This window comes from Chamaea fasciata, unplaced genomic scaffold, assembly GCF_029207755.1.
Source record: "Chamaea fasciata isolate MVZ Bird 193981 ecotype frontalis unplaced genomic scaffold, bChaFas1.0.hap1 SCAF_32, whole genome shotgun sequence".
Classification (NCBI taxonomy): domain Eukaryota; kingdom Metazoa; phylum Chordata; class Aves; order Passeriformes; family Sylviidae; genus Chamaea; species Chamaea fasciata.
Window position 1 is genome coordinate 17,292 of NW_027094117.1, and position 19,303 is coordinate 36,594.

Below are 19,303 nucleotides of genomic sequence, written 5' to 3' on the forward strand. Positions count from 1 at the left end.
AAACACTTACAGGGGGTTACCGGGGACACTGAACTGCCAACACAGAACACTGAACTGACAACCTGGAACACAGCAACATGGAATACTGAACCACAACTTCTGTCATTTCTGGGGTAGGGCTTATTTATCTCACCATCATTAACTCCAAATTTTGATACGCCTTCCTTAAGTTGTTGTATGCTTTTGCGGATAGATTCTGAGTGATCAGACAAATTCATACAACACATTCCCTCAAAACCTTCACATCCATGTCCCTGTGCTAATAAAAGAAAAATTGCAGCCCTTTTTTACAAAATTGCGTGCCTGTTACTTAATGCAAGAGAAGTAAAATTGAAATCCTTACTCAGCCAACGCCCCAATTTACACTGGGTGTTAACAGAGTAAGTTTTCCAATGCTACGTGGTCCACCTACAATATGTGCTGGGATAGCAGGCTAAGTTCTGTCATCACAAATAAAAATATTTGTCATGGCAATTGATAGGAAATGTTACTGATTGCAGACTGCACTAAAGCAGTATGATTACATCAAAAACTCTGATTTTTATATATATCATGATAGGGAGAAATATCTTTAACCAAAGCTTGATTTTTTTCCCGTGTAATTAAATTTGGCACAAAAGGTCATTTTCACGGAACCAAAGATTTCTAATTTTTAAGGTTCGAGAGATGCCTTGGGAAGGTTTGGAACCCACCAATCCCACTCATCTACTGGGGTCCAAGATCCTATATAGCTGTTTCTATATATATATACCTTGCATGGCTTCATCAATTTCTTTTGGAATTGGCCAGTTGTCCACTGGTATACCAACTAAACTGGTGGAAAATGGTTTTTCTGGGGTTGTGTAAGACAAACATAGTATCTAAACCTTAAGCATTAGCTAAAGCTACCCAAACATTTGTTCTAGGTTGACTAATGGGTAAATCTGTGCTACTAAAAGCAAGCAAAGCAAAAGAGCAAAAGCATACAATTGATCCCCACGCTGACCAACAGAAGGTTCTACATTACTACTGATTCCCACACTAAATCCCAAAGTTCACAGCCTCCAATGGCTGAAGCACACGACAGCAGGTGCAAGCTGGAGTCTCTGCACAGTTCACGTCTGTGTGCTCTCTTCTTTGCCTGCAGAGTGGTCAGTGTTTTTCTGTGCTTGATATGTCCTTCACATTCTTTGTTGGAATAATTCACCTGGGTTCTAAATCTGCAGAAATGGAAGCAAGCCCCTTTGCCCCAAGTTAATAGAGAAAGTGGACCTTCAATTTGTCCCGTCTCTGGATTTCTGAGCTAAAGGATTTTCTTTTAATTTTCCCTGTGTACCAATGTACAATTGGACTTAAAGATATATCCACTGACAGATGGATATTTTGTATTTCTCAAAAAATGAGTATTTGATAAGATTTGTTTACTATAATCACAAGCTCTTCAATCCTCATGAGTTGACTGCTCCTGTAGATACAGGGGGTTGCACCAGCTGACAGACTGCACATGTATTTATGTTTGCTTTAACTTGGTACCTGGAAATACAAACATTGCATAAGTGCATAGGTACTCTGAAAAAATGTATGACTCTTAAGAACTGATAGCAATCAGGAAAAATTCAGGTATAACAATTAAGAATATTTCAGATGAAAAGCGTAATTAATGGTTGTTAACGATAACACGTGTGAAATCGGATAATTATTAATTACTAAAATATTGCACTATCATCTCAGAGTCTGCAAACAGCTTATAGAATCTTTTTCCAGTGAGGACCAGGACACCCTTTCCCTGGCAAGGTGCTCAAGTGCACTCCAAAAATCGGTCCAGCTGTCTTACTTATAAGGTCAAATTGCCAAGTGAAAGTGACTTGAATTTATTTTTGATGCAAAAAACATCGGAGCTTGTTGGCAGAACATCCATCCAGACAAAGTGAAGGGTCTGGCCAGGACTCAAGCTCTTAACTGGAGTGATGTCCCTTAATACATTTTTTAAAACAAGGCTCTTAACAATCGACGTTATAAAATGCTTAAACAGTTAAAAATAAAAGGAAGGATCTTGAAGTTCACATGTCTTTTGGATAATTAGAAAAAGGATATTCAAGCATATTAAAAAAATCAGCTGTAAGTTAGGAAAATTAACAAATTTACATTATATAATTAATACATAAACACTAATCATCTTAGGAAGTTGAAATAACACCTTTCTAAACTATCATACTTATGACCTACAAAAAACCCCACTAAAACAGCTTACGACGTGGATTTGTGAAATTGTACCAAGCAATAAAACCTTTCATGAAACCAAGGATGTGGTAAACTGCATCTTCTTCCATCCCCAAACAGGTGTTTACCAATATTTCATCACAGCTGTTTCGGTCAAAGTGTCTTCTCTCTAAAAATAATTAAACTTTGCAAATAAGATGAGCATATTTTAACAGAGCTTCAGGTAATTCTAAAATCAAACAGTGCTTAATATGAATAAATTTTGACAGAGTTTTAAATTATATGAAAGAATTTTTAAATTATATGAGCTAATAAAAGTTACATGTAATAAAACCTTAAATTAATAGGATATAGACTTAATATCATCTAAATTCTATAAAAATTAAACTTGTCGAAACTTAAAAATAACCTGAATTTAACAGGGCCCAAACTTAACAGAACTTAAAACAACATAATTTAACTGACCAATACTTAGCCTATACTTAAACCAAACCACACAGAAATTAATCTTGACAGAATATTAAAATATAACTTAACTCAGACATAAATATACTAAGTGACTCCAAGTAAAATTTCACTCTACTTTACTCCCCATTGCGGTAAGTTTCTGTACAATGAAGGGGCGAATAGCTGCTTCAGGTCCTTTAACTGTAATCGTGCATCTACTTTGTAGACAACCGGTGACTCCCCCAGTTTCTGTAGGAGGATCTAAAGGTGTCACCAAAGTCCAGCCCCTCGGCCAGCACAAATGAGAAATCACTGTGACCTGCGCTCCTGAATCCAGGAGACCTGTAACTCTGATTGTTTTGTTAATATAGATCAGACTACAAGTTAGGTATTGTTCTGTTTGGTAGTGGCTACTTTCCCTACGACCGGACTGAAGGAGCCTGGAAGGGATGCTAGACAGAGGTTTGGAGTGGCACTGCTTGGCATGGTGTCTTTTCTTTTTACATCTTGGACAGCAAAAAGGTGGGTTTGAGTTTTGTGCTGGCTCTGTGCAAAACTTTGATATGTGTCCAGGCTTCCCACATCGGAAACACAGTCTCTTGTCATTCTGTGATGTCTTGTTGTTTTGCTGAAGTGCTGAGCTGAGAACTTCAAGGGCTTTTACTGATTTTTCACCCCTTGCTTCTGCTTGAGGTGTTACCTTTAGAGCAGCAATAGTTTTTGTAATATATGGTGAAATTTCTTTTTCTCTACAAACCTAGATCATTTGATGTATAGAAGGCTGTGGATCATGCAAGGCTCTAATTATTTGTTTACTTTCTTCACTAGTATTAACAAAGGCAAAATTTTGAAGCAGATAAAGACATGCCAGGTCATCCTTGCATTGTCTCTCTATTGCATCTATCAGGCAATCTACGAATGTAAGAAATGGCTCTGATCTCCTTGCTTTATTTCTGTATAAGTCCTTTCAGGGATTCCCACCAGCTGAGTCAACAGCAGAGCTTTGCAAACAGCATTTTCAATGTATTCATGATTCGGTGGTTTCCACCTTGATTGACACCCCCTCTGGCATCCGTAACTGGCAAAGCTAAAAGCGATCCTTCAGCCAAATTAAAGTCCTTGTCTTTGATTGCTTGGCGTCTGACTGCTGCCCAGTCTGTTAGAGACAGATGCTGAGTCCTTCTCGGAGGGTGCCTTGACTCAGGCAGAGCTGGGCGGTGTACCTGGTCAGGGGACAGTAAGTCTCTTTCCCAGTTTGAGTCCGCTATATCTGAGATAGATGAATCCGAATCATTGTCCGAAACAATATCACTGGTGCCTCCCCTCTGATCCATAACAGCCCTCTGGTGTCTTCCATCAATGCCTTGTCCTGGTGTCCCGTCATGTTCCCTCCTCATCCCCCTCCTTGTTGACACGTTATTGTTGTGGCCCATGTCCAGTGCTGGGAGGGTGGGAGCAGCCCAGGGGGTGTGAGGAGACACTTTGGGTGACGTGGAGGGTGATGACAGCCGCAGGCACAGTCAGCAGGATGGCATGGTGTCGGCAGGATGGCGCGGTGTCGGCAGCATGGCGCGGTGTCGGCAGGATGGCGTGGTGTCGGCCGGATGGCGCGGTGTCGGCAGGATGGCGCGGTGTCGGCAGCATGGCGCGGTGTCGGCAGCATGGCGCGGTGTCGGCAGCATGGCGCGGTGTCGGCAGCATGGCGCGGTGTCGGCAGCATGGCGTGGTGTCGGCAGGTGGTGTCAGCAGGATGTAGTGGTGTCGGCAGGATGGCGTGGTGTCAGCAGGATGGCGTGGTGTCGGCAGCATGGCGTGGTGTCGGCAGCATGGCGTGGTTCAGCGCTGGGGTGACGTGAATCGGATGTGCTGGGCCCCTTCCACGTTCAGGGGGATTCACGTGGCGCGACAACGGCGGCACTGACGCTGCTGGAGATGTTTTTGGCTCCGAGGCACGGTACGGGCTGGGTGGTGGGTCAGGGCGCACAGCAACTTCCGCACGGTCCCTTGTGTGCTGAGCATGGGCGGTGGCTTCCAGGGGTGTCCCCATTAACAGTGGATTTTATCCATAAACCATAAATGCATATTCATATCCTTATCTATAGGTTTTCCAATTAACTAAGAACACAAATCTAAAACATTCTTTCTACACCAGTCTAAAGCTAATTTTGAAAGTACATAAAACTACAAAAAACTGTGAAGGATGGTATCAATCCTTACACAAAAACCTACGCATATAGCATCTCTATTAATGTAAAAGGTTCTATCTCATTCACGCAAAAATTGTACCTGTTCTATCTAGTACTGTGAGTGATGTTTTTGTTATGTCTAAAGCCAAGTTACCAGGCCTTAGGGCTCTGGGCTACCTAGCAAATTCTTAAGGCACTTAGAGTCTGTTTACTTACAACTAAAGTCTAAACTTCTACTTCATATTTACATGGCTTAATATATTTTAATTTCTCTAAAGACTTTAATTCAACCCCTGTATCCTTCTGTCCCCCTGGGGAACCCTGTGGGGCATGCACTACATCTCCTCTCTAATCCCCAGGATGGAGCCGGGGTAGGTCGGGCTGAGGCAGCTCTGGGCTCTTGGCCTGGCCTGGGCGCCCCCCCCTGAAATTTCCCTGGTGGCTTAGAGGGGTCCCTGCACTTTTTGGGGATCGCTGGGTGCCGTGCTGGGGTTCAGGTGTCTCCCAGGGAGTCTGAGAGTGGGGTGACATAGGGGGGACACATGGGGCTCCCCATTCTCGATCCATCCCAGGACGGTTCTGCCTCCATCGCCAATCATGGTCCACCCACAGGGTGCCCCCAGGTCCCTCCCCACTGCCCCCCCATAACTGGGACTGGGTCTAACTGGGAAGCTTTACTGGGAACACTGGGAGCAGCCGGGCAGGGACAGAGTGACAGCGGGGCTGGGGGGACACACGACCCCCCAAAAATCAGCGCGGGGACAGAGTGGGGGGCCCGGCCGGGCCCGAGGCCACGGGGAGGGGCAGCGGCCGCCAGCGGCTCAGGAGCTCTGTGGGCAGAGAAAAGGGGGTGACACCGGGCTGGGGGCCCCGGGGGGAGCACACACGCTCCGGCCATGGGGGGCCACCAGCCCCGGGACCCCCCCTCACCTTCTTGCGCAGGTAGAAGCCCAGCCCCAGCGCCAGGAACACCGAGCCCAACATGAAGCCCCCGATCCCCGTCAGCACCTTGCTGCGGGCGACGTCCGGCGGCATCTCTGGAGGGGCTGTGGGGCTCAGCACCCCCCAAAACCTCTCACAGAAACCCCGAGTCCCTCCAAGTTCCCTCCTGCTTTCCCCCAGCCCACCCAGGAGCCCCTGAAACCTCCTCCCAATCCCTTCCCGGCCTCCCCACCACCCACCAAAGCCCCTCCTGTCCCTCTCGGCATCCCACAACCCCCTCCCACTTGCCTCCCAGGACCTCCAAACCCTCTCCCAGTCCCTTCCCAGCCCCTCCAGGACTCTCCCACACCCCTCCCAGTCTCTTCCCAGCACAACCAACCTCAGCCCGAGCCCCTCTTTCCCATCGCCCAGCTCCTCCCAGCCCCTCCAGCCTCACTCCGATCCCTCCCAGTTCCACCCAGCACCCCCAAACTCCCTCCCGGCGCCCACCAGCACCCCCACAACCCCATCCCATCCTCCCCAGCATCCTCCAAACTCCTGCCCAGCCCTTCCACAGCCCCCAGCCCCTCTCCCACTTCCCACCGGCCTCTCCCCAGCTCCCTCCCAGTCACTCCCAGCACATCCCAGTGCCTCTGCCAGCCCGGCCAGTGGCTCCCCCGTAGCCCAGTGCCGGCTCAGGGGCTGCTCCAGGCTGACCTGCTCCACCTGGCACGTGTAGGTGAGCCCGCGCCGGGGCGGCGTTTGCAGCAGCACCAGCAGCCGGTGGGTCCAGTCCCCGTTGGGGACCACGTCGGTGGCCACCACGTGTCCCGACAGCTCCTGCTGGCCCTGGAACCACCTCACCTGGATGTGGGCGGGGTAGAAATCCATCACGGAGCACAGCAGGCCTCTGGGGCCGGCCTGGGAGCTGAAGGGCAGCAGCGAGATGGAAACGCTGGGGGGCACTGAGAGAGAGCGGGGACACACTGGGATCAGCTGGGGGGAACTAGGAGAGAGAGGGGAGGGGCGGTGTGGGCTTGGGATGGACTGGGAAGGACGGAGAGGGACTGGGAATGAAGTGCGCGGCGCTGGGAGGCCGAGTCCAGCGCGGGGCACTCGGTCCTGAGAGTCTGCCTGGCAACTGGTGAGTCATCAGAGAGACGCGCTCTCATTGGCTGAGAGGCGTCATCTCCACGCGGGGCCGGGATGAACGCGCGGGGGAACACTGGGATGGACTGGGATGGACTGGGAGACCACGGGTTTCACTGGGATGGACAGGAGTCCCCGGGGAAGGTCCCAAGGAGGGCTGACGCCTCTGGGGTGATTCGCAGGGAGGTTTTGAGGAACTCCAGGGTCATTGCCAGGGCAGGGCCCCGGGGGACACGCTCTGCCCTACGCTCACCTTTGCGCTCCACGCTGAAAGGGGCACAAATCATGTAGTTCTGCCGGCAGCAACTGTCCCCAAAACCCCGTATTAATTCCATCCATTTCGGGTCGCTGTTCCATGCCGGGCCCACTTCTCCCCCCAGGGCATGTAGCCCACGAAGCGCCCCACGTCGCTGTCGAATATCGCGTTCTGCTCCCGGTTGTAGATGTGACGAACCTCACTTTCTCCGTGCCGTTAATGAAGTGACACTCGGTCTTATGCACCTCCTGGAACACCGCTGAGTGTGCAGGACACAGGTCAGGGGGTGCCCCCCCAGCACCCCCAGAGATCCGGGGGCCACCCCGGATCCCCACTCCGCACCCCTGTGCCCCACGGCCGCCATGGGACCCTCCTGCCCGCGCTGCGGCTTCCCCTTTCCCACCCTTCCCCCCACTTCCCCTTTCACACCCTCTCCCTTCCCCTCCCACCTCCAGCCACGCCGCAAATCTATTTTGGGGTCCCGTTCCGCTTATTTGCGCTTTTCCCGCCTTTCCCAACATTTTAAACACAATCCCCCCCATTTCCAGCCCCCTCCCGCTCAGTTTTCGTGTCCCACCCTCCCCTTTTCCCCACCCTCTCCCAGCCCTCCCTCACCTTCCCCCGACCCTCAGCCCATGACGCTCTTCCTTTCGGGGGTCCCCTACTCCTCCTCCCCCGGCTCCATTCCGGGCTCCCCCCTTTGCCCCCTTCTCCCCCCCGCCCCACCGCCTCCCGTCCCCCGCTCACCCGACAGCCCCGCGCCCGCAGCCGGGGGCGCTCCCAGCACCACCAGTGCCACCAGTCCGGCCCCAGCTGCCGCCACTCGCCCCATGGCCAGCGCCGGCCAGGGGCCGCCAGCCCCAAAGCAGCCGCGCTGCCCGGGGAGCACCGGCCCGGACACAGCGCGGGCCCAGCAGCAGCAAAGCCGCGCGCTCTGATTGGCCGAGAGCACTTTTGGGAGCCGATTTTCCCCAGGCTCTACCCGGCCAGTGATGAGGCCCAAAAACACCAACTCGCGCTCTCATTGGCTGCAGCGCGCCCCGCCCGTGTTGGGATTGGCTGAGCGGGTTCCGGGCTGCCGCAGCCCCACCCCGGGGTTTTTTGGGTGGTTTTGGGGGTTTTTGGGCACGGCGGAACCTCGGGCTGCGGAGCAGGTGGGAGCTCAGGTGTGGCCAGAAATGTGTCGGCAGGTGCGGCGCGGGATGTGGGCGGTGCCCGTGGCCAGGGCTGAGGCCGGCCCGGTGCCGGGCACCCACCAAAGCCGCTCTGTCCCTGCCCCCGCAGCCGCGCGGGGCACAGCAAATGGCACCCCGCATCACCGAGGGCCCTGACACCGCCCGTGTCACAAAGGGCCACACCCGGCCCCCAACAGCAGAGGGACAGACTGGAAGCGCCCGGAGCAGCCCCGGCCTTGTGGCCTTGTAGCCCGTGCCGTGCCCAGAGCCCCGGGAGGCTTTGGCCACGGTGCCCCCGACAGCCCCAGCCCCGCCCCGCAGAGCCCTGGGGCTGCAGCCCGGGCTGACCCTGCGGGCCCCCAGAGATGCCGCCGGACGCTGCCCACAGCAAGGTGCTGACGGGGATCGGGGCCTTCGGGTTGGGCTTGGTCTTCCCGGCACTGGGGCTGGGCTTCTACCTGTGCAAGAAGGTGAGGGGGGCTCCTTGGGGTCGTGTCCACCCTCCCCCGCAGCGTGTGTGCTCCCCCCGGGGCCCCCAGCCCGGTGTCACCCCCTTTTCTCTGCCCACAGAGCTCCTGAGCCGCCGGCGGCCGCTGCCCCTCCCCGTGGCCTCGGGCCCGGCCGGGCCCCCCTGCTCCGTCCCCGCGCTGATTTGGGGGGATCATGTGTCCCTCCAAGCCCTGCTGTCACTCTGGTCCCCACCCAGACGATCTCAGTGCTCCCAATAAAGCTTCCCAGTTCGCCGCAGTCCCAGGGAGCAGCTGGAGCAGCTGCTCCAGAACCTCCACCAGGGTCTCCCAGCGCAGCCGGAGCCGCTGGGCCTGGGGTCCCCAAAGCCCTCAGCAAGCCCCAAGGCCCTCCCAGGAACCCTCAACTCCCTCAAACCCAGCATCCCCCACAGCCCCTGCAAGTTCCCCCCATGGCACCAGCCATGGCCATGTCCCCACATGTCACTGGCCACGTCTCACTCTTGTATTTTGTGTCCAACATCCCCCTAAACAGGGTTTTTTTCCTTTTCAAAGTTCTGTGCCAGGGTTCAAAAGAAAAGCAGAACTTGCAGCTCGGCCTTAGAAGCTGTTGATTCATTTCTTACCTTAAAGTTCAGTGTGCCACCTTACACCAGGCTTAACGCGCTGAAAGACATCACTGCCAAGAACACAAGACCTGCTGTCCAAGGTCTCTTAAAGATTTCTAATCCAATTAACTCTTAAAATGTACTATATGTACAATTTTGTACCAATAATTGCTACCAATTCTAGACACGCAATTTTCTACATCACCTACATTCTACCAATGTCTTTGTGCCACCAGAACAGCAGAAGATGGAGCAGAAGAACTAAAGACACCATCCAAAATTCTCCATCTTGCTTCTATCTACTTCCATTCTAAAAACCCAAAACTACAAATTTTCACCCTGTGACAAACTAAACTACTATCTAATTTATTTTATGTTGTTTTCATTTCATCCATAAGTGTTGGCAGTTTTTCCCATGGACTAAGGTCAAAGGCAAGGGTCCCAGACACCCCAGGGCAGTTTGAGGGGTTTTCCCCGTGCCCTGGACTCCAACATCCCACCATGTCCTCACCCATGGCTGTCACCCCAACATGTTTCCATCCCTGTCATTGTCCCCCACGTCTCCATCTGTGCCTATGTCTCCTCAAGTCTCCATGAATGGCCACATCCCCACCACGTCCACGTGTCCCCATGTCGCTCTCCATGTCCATGTCCCCCCATCACCCGCCAGATGTCTTAGTTCAATATCTTTTTTACCCCAGTTGGATATTTTAAAGGGATGAAGAGAAACGAAAAGCAAATCAAGGCCAGAAGAAAAGGATTTCCCTGGTCCATGCCAGCTGAGGATCCACGTGCTTGAGTGGGAGGGAAGAACCTTTTTTGAAGGGATTTCCACCCCACTGTCTCCAAAATCTTGGTCTTGGCCCAATTCAACATTTGGCTGCAGAAGACACCCTTGGGCAATAGAAAATCAAAATTCTGGAATCCCTGAGGTTAGAAAAGACCTCCAAGACCATCCAGTATTCCTTGATGCCACCAGAAGATAGGATTGAACTTCTGGGGTTGAAAGTCAACAAATCTGCTCTCCCCAAGGAATTCCCAGTGTCGGTCTGTGTCACAATGGATGTTCCTGCCCCTGCATTCACCCAGGTACCCACAGGGAGACAGGAAGATGTGGATCCCCCGCAGCCAGGTGTCTTCCCAACAGTGATCACCAGGACCACAGGTGACCAGGGCTCTGCCCAACACGGGTCACTGGGGATCATCCAACGCCGATCCTCCCATGGGGGATGGAGCTGGAGCAGCGCACGAAGCTCTTCCCGCACTCGGGGCACTCGCAGGGCTCCCCTTCTGGTGCCTCTGTTGGTGTTTGGTCAAGTGAGAGCTCCTGGAGAATCTCTTCCCACACTCAGGACACTCGTAAAGCCTCTCCCCGGTGTGGATGCGCCGGTGGACAGTGAGGTGTGAGTTTTGCTTGAAACCCTTCCCGCAGTCGGGGCAGCGGAAGGGCCTCTCCTCCGTGTGAATCCACTGATGTACGAGGAGAGTGGAGCTGGTCTGAAACCTCTTCCCACACTCAAGACACTCGAAGGGCCTCTCTCCAATGTGGATACGTCGGTGCTTGATGAGGTGTGAGTTTTGCTTGAAGCCCTTCCCGCAGTTGGGGCAGCGGAAGGGCCTCTCCTCTCGGTGAATCCGCTGATGTACGAGGAGATCAGAGCTGGTCTGAAACCTCTTCCCACACTCAGGACACTCGTAGGGCCTCTCCCCTGTGTGGATGCGCTGGTGTTTTTTCAGGATGGACTTCCATCCAAAGCTCTTCCCACATTCCAAGCAGGTGTAGGGCCCTTCCCCAGTGTGGATCACCTGGTGCTGGATCAGGGCCGAACTTTCTCTGAAGCTCTTCCCACATTCCGCACACTTGTAGGGCTTTTCCCCAGTATGGATCATCTGGTGTTTCCTCAGGCCAGAGCTGTGCCTGAAGCTGTTCCCACACTCCCAACAGTTAAAGGTCCGTTCCCCAGTGTGGACCCTCTTGTGCCGGATCAGGCTGGAGCTGTGGCTGAAGCTCTTCCCACATTCCCCACACTCGTAGGGCCGTTCGCCAGTGTGGATCACCTGGTGCTGGATCAGGGCAGAGCTGTAGCTGAAACCCTTCCCACATTCCAGGCACTTGTGGGGCTTCTCCCCTCCATGAGGCTTCTCCACCAGCTCTGAGCTCCGGCTGGATCTCCGGCCGCCCTCCTGGCACAGGGCGGGTCTCTCCTCCTCGCAGCTCCCTGGGCTGGGTTTGCAGCCCCTCCTCCTGCGGGATCTCCGGGGCTTTTCCTCCTTCTCCATATGGACACTCCTTGGGAATGACAAATCCTGGTTTGGGGAGAAAACAAGAGGAGAGTGCTTTAGGCTGGGGGTTTCTCCTTGCCCAAGTTCATCTCAGGAAGTCATTGCTACCTCGTGTCTGTAAGAACCTCCAAAACACCAAGATTCAGCGCACAAGTCCTCCAAATGTCAAGATACAGATCAAAAACTCCACAAATACTGTACTTTACACCAAACTTTCTCCAAAATATAAAGATGCAGCCCCATGCAATAAACCAAGATACCAACATTTAGGCCCAATAATAATCAGAAAAACCAAGATTCACTCCCACGAAAATGATGAAGACCCGTAAACGGGGAACCCCCATGAAAGGAAGAAAGGAAAGTGTCTTTACAAACAGATGCTGCGAATCTGCTTGGGGATAGGGCCAGGCACTTGGACATAAGGAAGGGACAGAAGAAACCATCACTTCCACAAAATGTTACTAACTGACCACACAGACTGCTGCTCAGCCAAGGTCCTGCTAAATCCATGAACATTGAGAAGAAGAACAAGGACTTAATAGAGATATGAACATCGTTACCTATACAGAAGTGGGGTGCATATTAAGGGGGGGTATGTAGTAGGTGGATTGGGAAGTCTGTACCTCCCAATACTTCAGCCAGTGGGGAAAAGGAAAGGGAGATGCAGCCAGGAAAATTAGGATGGAAAGGAGACTGTGTGCTCCAACAGCTGGAGAGATCCCATGGGAAATGTCCCATAGCTTCTCCCTTTTTCTATAAATGAAATTACTTTTACAAGACTCCTCTGTCTACTTTGTGGACACAAACCCCTGGTGATGTCAATTTTTCCACACACCTTGGGGCTCCTCTGGAATTCCTTCCACCGTCCGGGGCGGCGGGCAGTGAGTGGAGCTGAAGGTGCCTCACCCAGTTTGGGTGATCGGCTCCCTGGGGTGGCGGCGGCACCGGGGGTTTGACTGGGGACCCGAGAGTGTCCAGGAGACAGATCAGCAGTGACACATCAGGGGGGTCTGTGAAGAGTCGGCAGGGAGAGAGCACTGAAAATCTCATCAGTGAGGACACTGGGATCTTCAGGGAGTGAACATGGCAGGGCATCCATGGAGGGTGGAAAAGGGAAAGCCAGGAAGGCGTCCTGGCAAAAGGGATGATGATCCCGAAATATCTCTGAAGGGTCCCTTTGGAGAATGTTGAGGCAGTCTGCACATTCTCATTAATTACTCCTACAGGTAATTAAGGACATGGACACCCAGCAGGGCAATAAAGGAAGTCCAGAAGGGATTTAGACAAGTGGGGATGGATGGCGTTGGTGTGCTGGGAAGGCACTGGGTGATGGGGAGTGTGCAGGAATATGGTTAATGCTAGAAGCAGCAGGAGGAATCTCTGCAGTAAAAATAAGGATGATGGAAAAGAGGAGGAAGAGAAAAATACTGAGGACTGGGACATTTTTCAGCAGGGTCTTATCCTCTAAATTTGCCAGCTGCTGCAGATCCTTTGAACCCCCGGTTTCCAGGAGAGGAAAACAAGGAGGTCAGGATCCCAGGGGGGTTCTCCGTGCTGGGGAGCGGCAGCAGTGGGCGCAGAGGTGCGGCACCGGGAGCACGGGCTGGGGGCCTGTGGGGAGCTGTGGGGCAGCCGGGGCTCAGCAGGAAGGAAGGAACAGCTGGGAAATGTGGATTACTCCGGGAAGGATCGAGATTCTCCTTTAAGGATTATGTTTGGGTCGCTGGAGAAAGGAATGACTCTGCAGAAAGCTCAGCAGCGGTCAGAGGAGGAGCACCCACAGGCACTCAGGGGGGGCTGCAGGAGTGGCACAAGAAGCCCCTGGAGCACTTGGGCACAAAGGCACAGCAGGTGAAGGCAAGAAGGGAGGAGGAAAAGGCCAAGCTGAAGGCAAAGGCCATGGCAGAGTTTCTACAGCCCCTGAGGGATGAACCCCAGCGCCCAAGGGGGCCCCAGCACCGAGGGGACGGGCTCGGCCACAAGCACCTGGCACAGGCATTGCCCTCCTCGGCGGGGGAGAGCCCACCCAAACAGCCCCTGGCAAGGAAGCAGGGTTCCATCGGCAGGCCACAAGGACACTGCAGGCACACACGGCAGCACCCTCAGCAGGAGCAAGTCCACCCCTGCATGGACATGGATTCCTGGGGCTGCCAGAGCTCCCATTCCACCAGGGACCCACCACACTGCAGCCCTTGACAACATTCAGGCTGGGGCTGCATCCACACGAGGCCTTTCCTCATACACACAGGGGCCTCTCCATCCACTCTGGATCTTAGACCTAAGGGGGGAAAATCCCAAAAATGTCTTTGATTATTCAGGAGACAAGTGGGAAAGGTGAGCAGATGTGTTTTAGTCAACCACTATCGGCAGATGTTGAGGATGGGTACGAAGTGGAGGAATTTTTATTTGCTCCTAATTGTGATTGTAATTTACTGGGAAGGCATTTGATGGCTAAACTGGAAATGCAAATTAATACTGTAAAAGGTGATACAGAGGCCAGTTCTGTGGTACCTTTGTGTCAAATGTCTGGCAAGGCCTGTGCTGAAGTGAACCCACAAGTGTGGGCAGCCCCAGGGAAAAAGGGAAAATCAGATACCCAGCCTCTCCAAACGACTCTGCAGCAACCAGGACAAGTGGTGTCTAAAAGCAATCCCCTATTCCAGGGAGGGAAGGAAGGGCGTACAGCCTGTTATCCAGCCCCTGTTCAAGGCAGGGCTTTGGGAGCCAGGCATCTCTCCCTATAATGCTCCTCCTATGCTGCCAATCAAGAAATCAGATGGAATCCATAGAATGGTGCAGGACCTAAGAAGAAGAAATGAGATGATCAAACCCAGGCACCTCACAGTCTCAGATCCTTACACCAGCTGGAACCAGGTTCCCTCCTCACACTGCTGCCATTCAGGACTTGATGTCAAAGATGATTTCTGGGGATGCCCACTGACACAGGATGCTGAACAGGATTTGGCCTTTGAGTGGGAACAAGAGGGAGAAGGGGAAATGGGAAAGACATGGACGGTCCTTCTGCAGGGATGCACAGAAGCACCAGCCTTATTTGGGCAAGACTTGCAGAAAATATCAAAAGAATTTACCTCACCCCCAGGGACTGGGGTAATGCAGGATGAGGATGACTTGCTCCAGTCAGGAGGACAAGAAGTGGCAGAAGAAGCCTCTGTGGAACAGCTCAAATTTCAGGCTAAAAAGCATCTTTGGTATTGGCAAAACAAGTGCTAATGGTGGAGAAAGAAGTTAAATATTTGGGGTCAAAGATACTTTCTGGGGATGCCAACTGAAACAGGATGCTGAACAGGATTTGGTCTTTGAGCGGGAACAAGAGGGAGAAGGGAAAATGGTAGACATGGAAGAAGTGGTAGAAGAAGCCTCTGTGAATTGGCTCAATTTTCAGGCTAAAATCATCTTGGAGTATTTGAAAAAAATAAGTGCAAATGGTGGAGAAAAAAGGTGAAATATTTGGGACATATTTTGACTGAAGGTTTGTGCTGAACTGACCCAGAGAGGGTCCAGGGAATCTCAGAAGTAACGTTTTCCAGGAATAAAAATGAGCTGCAAAAATTCTGATGATTAATGGGGAATTGCAGGACCTGGATTGAGGATTCTCTATTGTGTCCAGAACATTGTGTGACTTTTTAACACCAGACAGCCACAATGTTGCGGTATGGACATGAGAAAGAGAATAAAACATGAGAAAATGAAAAAATCCCCAAATGATTGATGCCCCAGCCATGGCTCTCCCAGACTCCCAAAAGGAATTGGAATTGTCTGTGGATGTTAAACAGGCCACGACTGACCCCGCACTGAAGGCACCGGAGCAGCAGCCAGGGCTCCACAGCGGGGGAAGCCCCTGTGCCTGCCCACAGATCCTCTGCTGGAATCGTCTGCCTGGGCACCTCCTGGGGCATCTCCACACACTGGGGGCCAAGCCTTGCTGCCACTGCTGGAGCTTCAGTGGTTTCTGTGCCTGCACTCGCCACAGGGCTGGGGAAGACAACGGGAGAATTCCACTCTGGCTCTCAATCACACTCACACACTGGGCTGGATGGGATTACATTGTGGGAAAATATACCGGCTTTAAATTTAGGGGATTTTTCTCTACTCAGGCTTGGTCTGCCTTTGCCCTGGCGAAAGGAATTTTAGAAGATTTTGTTTTAAAAGGGATGTTACACCACTCAACAGAGATGAGTTTACCATCTCAACAGACTGGGAATTGCCCAAAAGACACCCACAGAGATAACGACCAGCAACAAAACATCAACAACCATCAGCAAACAGCAACCAACATCTACCCCAGACCCTGCCCCTGGAATAGCTGGAGACACCTGGTCTGGAAAAGGCTGATAAGGAAATCCAGGAGTGCCGACCTAATTAACATCAGAGGCAAAGAAATTCGGGTTCAATAGGAAACCAAATACTGAGAACTTCCCAACTTAGGAGCAATGAACATCAAACCAATGGATTTCTATGGGTTCAGACTGTATAAAGTTTAGAAAAAATCTAATAAAACTCAGATGTGAGAGAATGATTTTCTCTGCACACCTGAGCTATGTGTGGATCAAATGATTTCTGTTGCACATCCTTGGCTATGATCAAGTAATGCCTTGACTCTCTAACCCTGAAGATATTGCTGGAGAATTTTTGTATTTCCCGCAGTTTCAGTGACAAGATTACATTATTGGAAAAATCTTCCATAATAACCATACTTTTATATTGTCAGTTAGGAATGGGCCAGGGGTGTGAGAATCAATTTTTACTCCTAGCAAAAGAAGTAGAAAAAACTTGATAGCTTTGCAATGTTTTTGTGTGTGTCTCTGTGTGACTTAATGATGGAAAAATTTTGGTAGGGGTTTTTCAATGTTCACCTTAAGGTTGCATTATGCAAAACTAGAAAAGCTTTAAAGGTGACCCTTTGATGCAGAAACCGCTAATAAAATATCGCAAAAAACAACAACAACAAAAAAACTCCAACAACAACAAAAAACACCCAAAAAACCAAAAAACCCCACCATACTGTGGAGGGGCCACATGTGAGTCATCCAAAGGCTGCTCTGGAAGAGAAGTTTCCTTCCAGGCAGCCAGGAGAGGAGCTTTAGAAATGCAAATTAACACTGCTGGGGAAAAGTGTGGACAATGCACCAGGCTCTTCTTGCCCGGGGGAGGAATTGGGCTCATTCCCTCTGTCCCTCACCCCAAGCTCTGCCTGCTGGCACAGATGGAATTGGCACAGCCAAAGGCAGAGCCCACAGTGAGATCTGACTCTGCAACACAAATTGCTTCAGCTGCAAAGGGAAACAGCAAATGGAGAATGTTGTGAAAACTTCACTAAAAGAAGTGGGGGGGAATCATCCCTCTCCCCACTCCAACATGTGCTCTCACTGTCTGTGTCACACAGGGAGCATTAGACCACTGGGGTGTTTGTGCTACCACAAGTTCAGAGAAATCACTTGGGAATCCAAGTATTCAATGATTTAATTAGAGAAAAGAGATCAATTGTTGCAGCCCTGGCTGGAGGGAGCACCCAAAAATGGGAAAAGATGAACGGCCACCAGAACAAATCCTGCAACACCACGGACCAGCCCCAGGGAACCCGAACCAATTCAGATCAGGGGCCAGAGAACCCACTGATCATTTCAATGGCAGAATTGAATTACAAGACGTCCACAAAATAATAACCAACCAGACAGATCCAGCTCCTCAGCCTGGCCCACCAATCCACTCAAACGAAGAATGCAACATTTCACCGTGGGATGGGATGAGATTATGTATTAGCAGAAGGAGGAGGACAGGGTGGAAAATTAAATGACTCAAGATGCTGTTGGCAAATAGATGACAACAGAAAAGTGGTGAAACAGATAACTAAGGAAATAAGAAAGCAGCTCATGTGCCGGTCCAAACGTGGAAAGGATGGGAATGGGACACGGTTTCGTGGTTCCCTGGCACACCATGGGTTAAACGAATGCTCCTTCTCCTCTGTTGTGCTCCAGCAACTCTCATCTTTGGACCGTGCAGGACACCTCGCTGAGGGCAGCTCATTCAGCAGCTGAGCAAGGGGATGCAGGTGGCAGCCAGGCCTCCTGATCCACACACGGCTACAAAAGGACAGGGAATGAGGGCACTGACAATAATCCCAAAGTCAAAGAGGACCCAGCAAGGAAAAACAGAGTCAACGAGTGAATCTGCTTGGACATAGGGACAGGGACTTGGAGAAAGGAAGGAATGCGAAAAACCATCAGTTTCAGAAAACGTTACTCATTGACATGGACTGATGCTCAGCCAAGATCCTGTGAAATTCCTGAACAGCAAAAAGAAGAAAAAAGACGGAACAGAGCCATGAATATCGGATGTTATACAAAAGGGGGGGCATATTAACGAGGACATGCAGGCGGCGGATCGGGAAGTCGGAACTTTCCAAGGACTTTCGCCACTGGGCAAAGGGACAGGGAGATGCACAAGGGAAAATCAGGATAAAAAGGAGGCCGCGGACGACAACAACTGGAGAGATCCCACGGCAAATGCCGCACGGCCTCTCCCTTTGTTCAGGAATAAAGTCACTTTTACAGGACTCCTCGGTCTCCTCCGGGGACACAAACCTCTGGCCACGGGAATTTTCCCGCACAGCCCCGGGGACAGGGCGGCCACCTCCGTCCTACCCGCAGGAAGCGGGACGAGGCAGCGCTGCTCCGGCACCGGCTCCTGCCGAGGCAGCGGCGGGAAGGAGACCGCGGGCAGCCGCTCCCGCAGCGCCCTCCGGCCACGGGGAACACGGCGCCGACACGGCACAAGGAACCCGCCAGAGCCCCCTGCCGCCCCCTCCGCCCGCAGCCGGCCCCGAGCCCCGGCAGAACCGAGCGCGGCTCCCACCCGCGCTGGGGCCGCCTCCGAGCTCCGCCGCCGCCTCACCGGGCTCCGGCCGCTGCCGCCGCTCCCGGGCCCGCACACACGCTCCGCCAATGGCGCCTCTGCCGGTCAACGGCAGCCCGGGGGGCGGCCCCGGGGCCGGGCTTGGCCCCGCTCGGCCCAATCAGCGCGCGAGATTCTGGAGTGACGGCACAATTCGCCAATGGAAGCGAGACAGGGGCGGGCTCTGCACACGGCCCACACCCGCCCCGCGCTCTCAGGCCCCGCCCCCGGGCTGTGTGAGGGGAAAGCCGCAGATGAGGAACAGCGCTGGGACGGGCCCGGGCCCGAGTCGGGATTGAGCTGGAAACACAAACAAACTTCTCCGCACCTCCCGGCCCGCCTTTCCCAGCCCCGCGTGTTCGCCGGTACCGGCTCCGAGGAAAGCCGTCACTTCTCCTGGCCATAATTATGAGAATGAGGTGCACGGCTTTGATTTCGCCAAAAAAAGAGGGAAAACCCCCAGGCCCTTGGGCTGAGTGGAGGAGGGGAGAGATTTCTGGCAGAAACTTCCAAAAATCTTTTTTCCTGAGGCTGGGAAGAGCAAACCAAACCCAAGCGAGGTGGGTCCCACCCCTCGGCGTCGCCCCCCTGCCGTCCCAGCTGAAGCCCTCGCCGGCTGCTCCGGGCTGGATGGGCAGACTGGGAGCGCTGGGAAGGGGCCCCGGCTCAGGGCGCAGCCCCCGGGGCAGCCCCACGGCCC

General features: G+C 52.5%; 1 protein-coding gene and 1 pseudogene across 1 annotated transcript; both read right to left on the minus strand.

Annotated features, from left to right (window-relative positions):
* Positions 1-1,626: 1,626 nt before the first annotated feature.
* On the minus strand, positions 1,627-8,066 carry LOC136303386 (class II histocompatibility antigen, B-L beta chain-like). Its single transcript, XM_066207067.1, is given in 7 exon segments — positions 1,627-5,662; positions 5,763-5,870; positions 6,438-6,718; positions 7,156-7,260; positions 7,263-7,355; positions 7,358-7,417; positions 7,906-8,066. Coding segments are annotated over 7 exon segments (741 nt in total). The 5' UTR covers positions 7,991-8,066; the 3' UTR covers positions 1,627-5,653.
* A 1,188-nt stretch (positions 8,067-9,254) lies between these two features.
* Positions 9,255-18,663, minus strand: LOC136303327 (zinc finger protein 345-like; annotated as a pseudogene).
* Between the last annotated feature and the right edge of the window lie 640 nt (positions 18,664-19,303).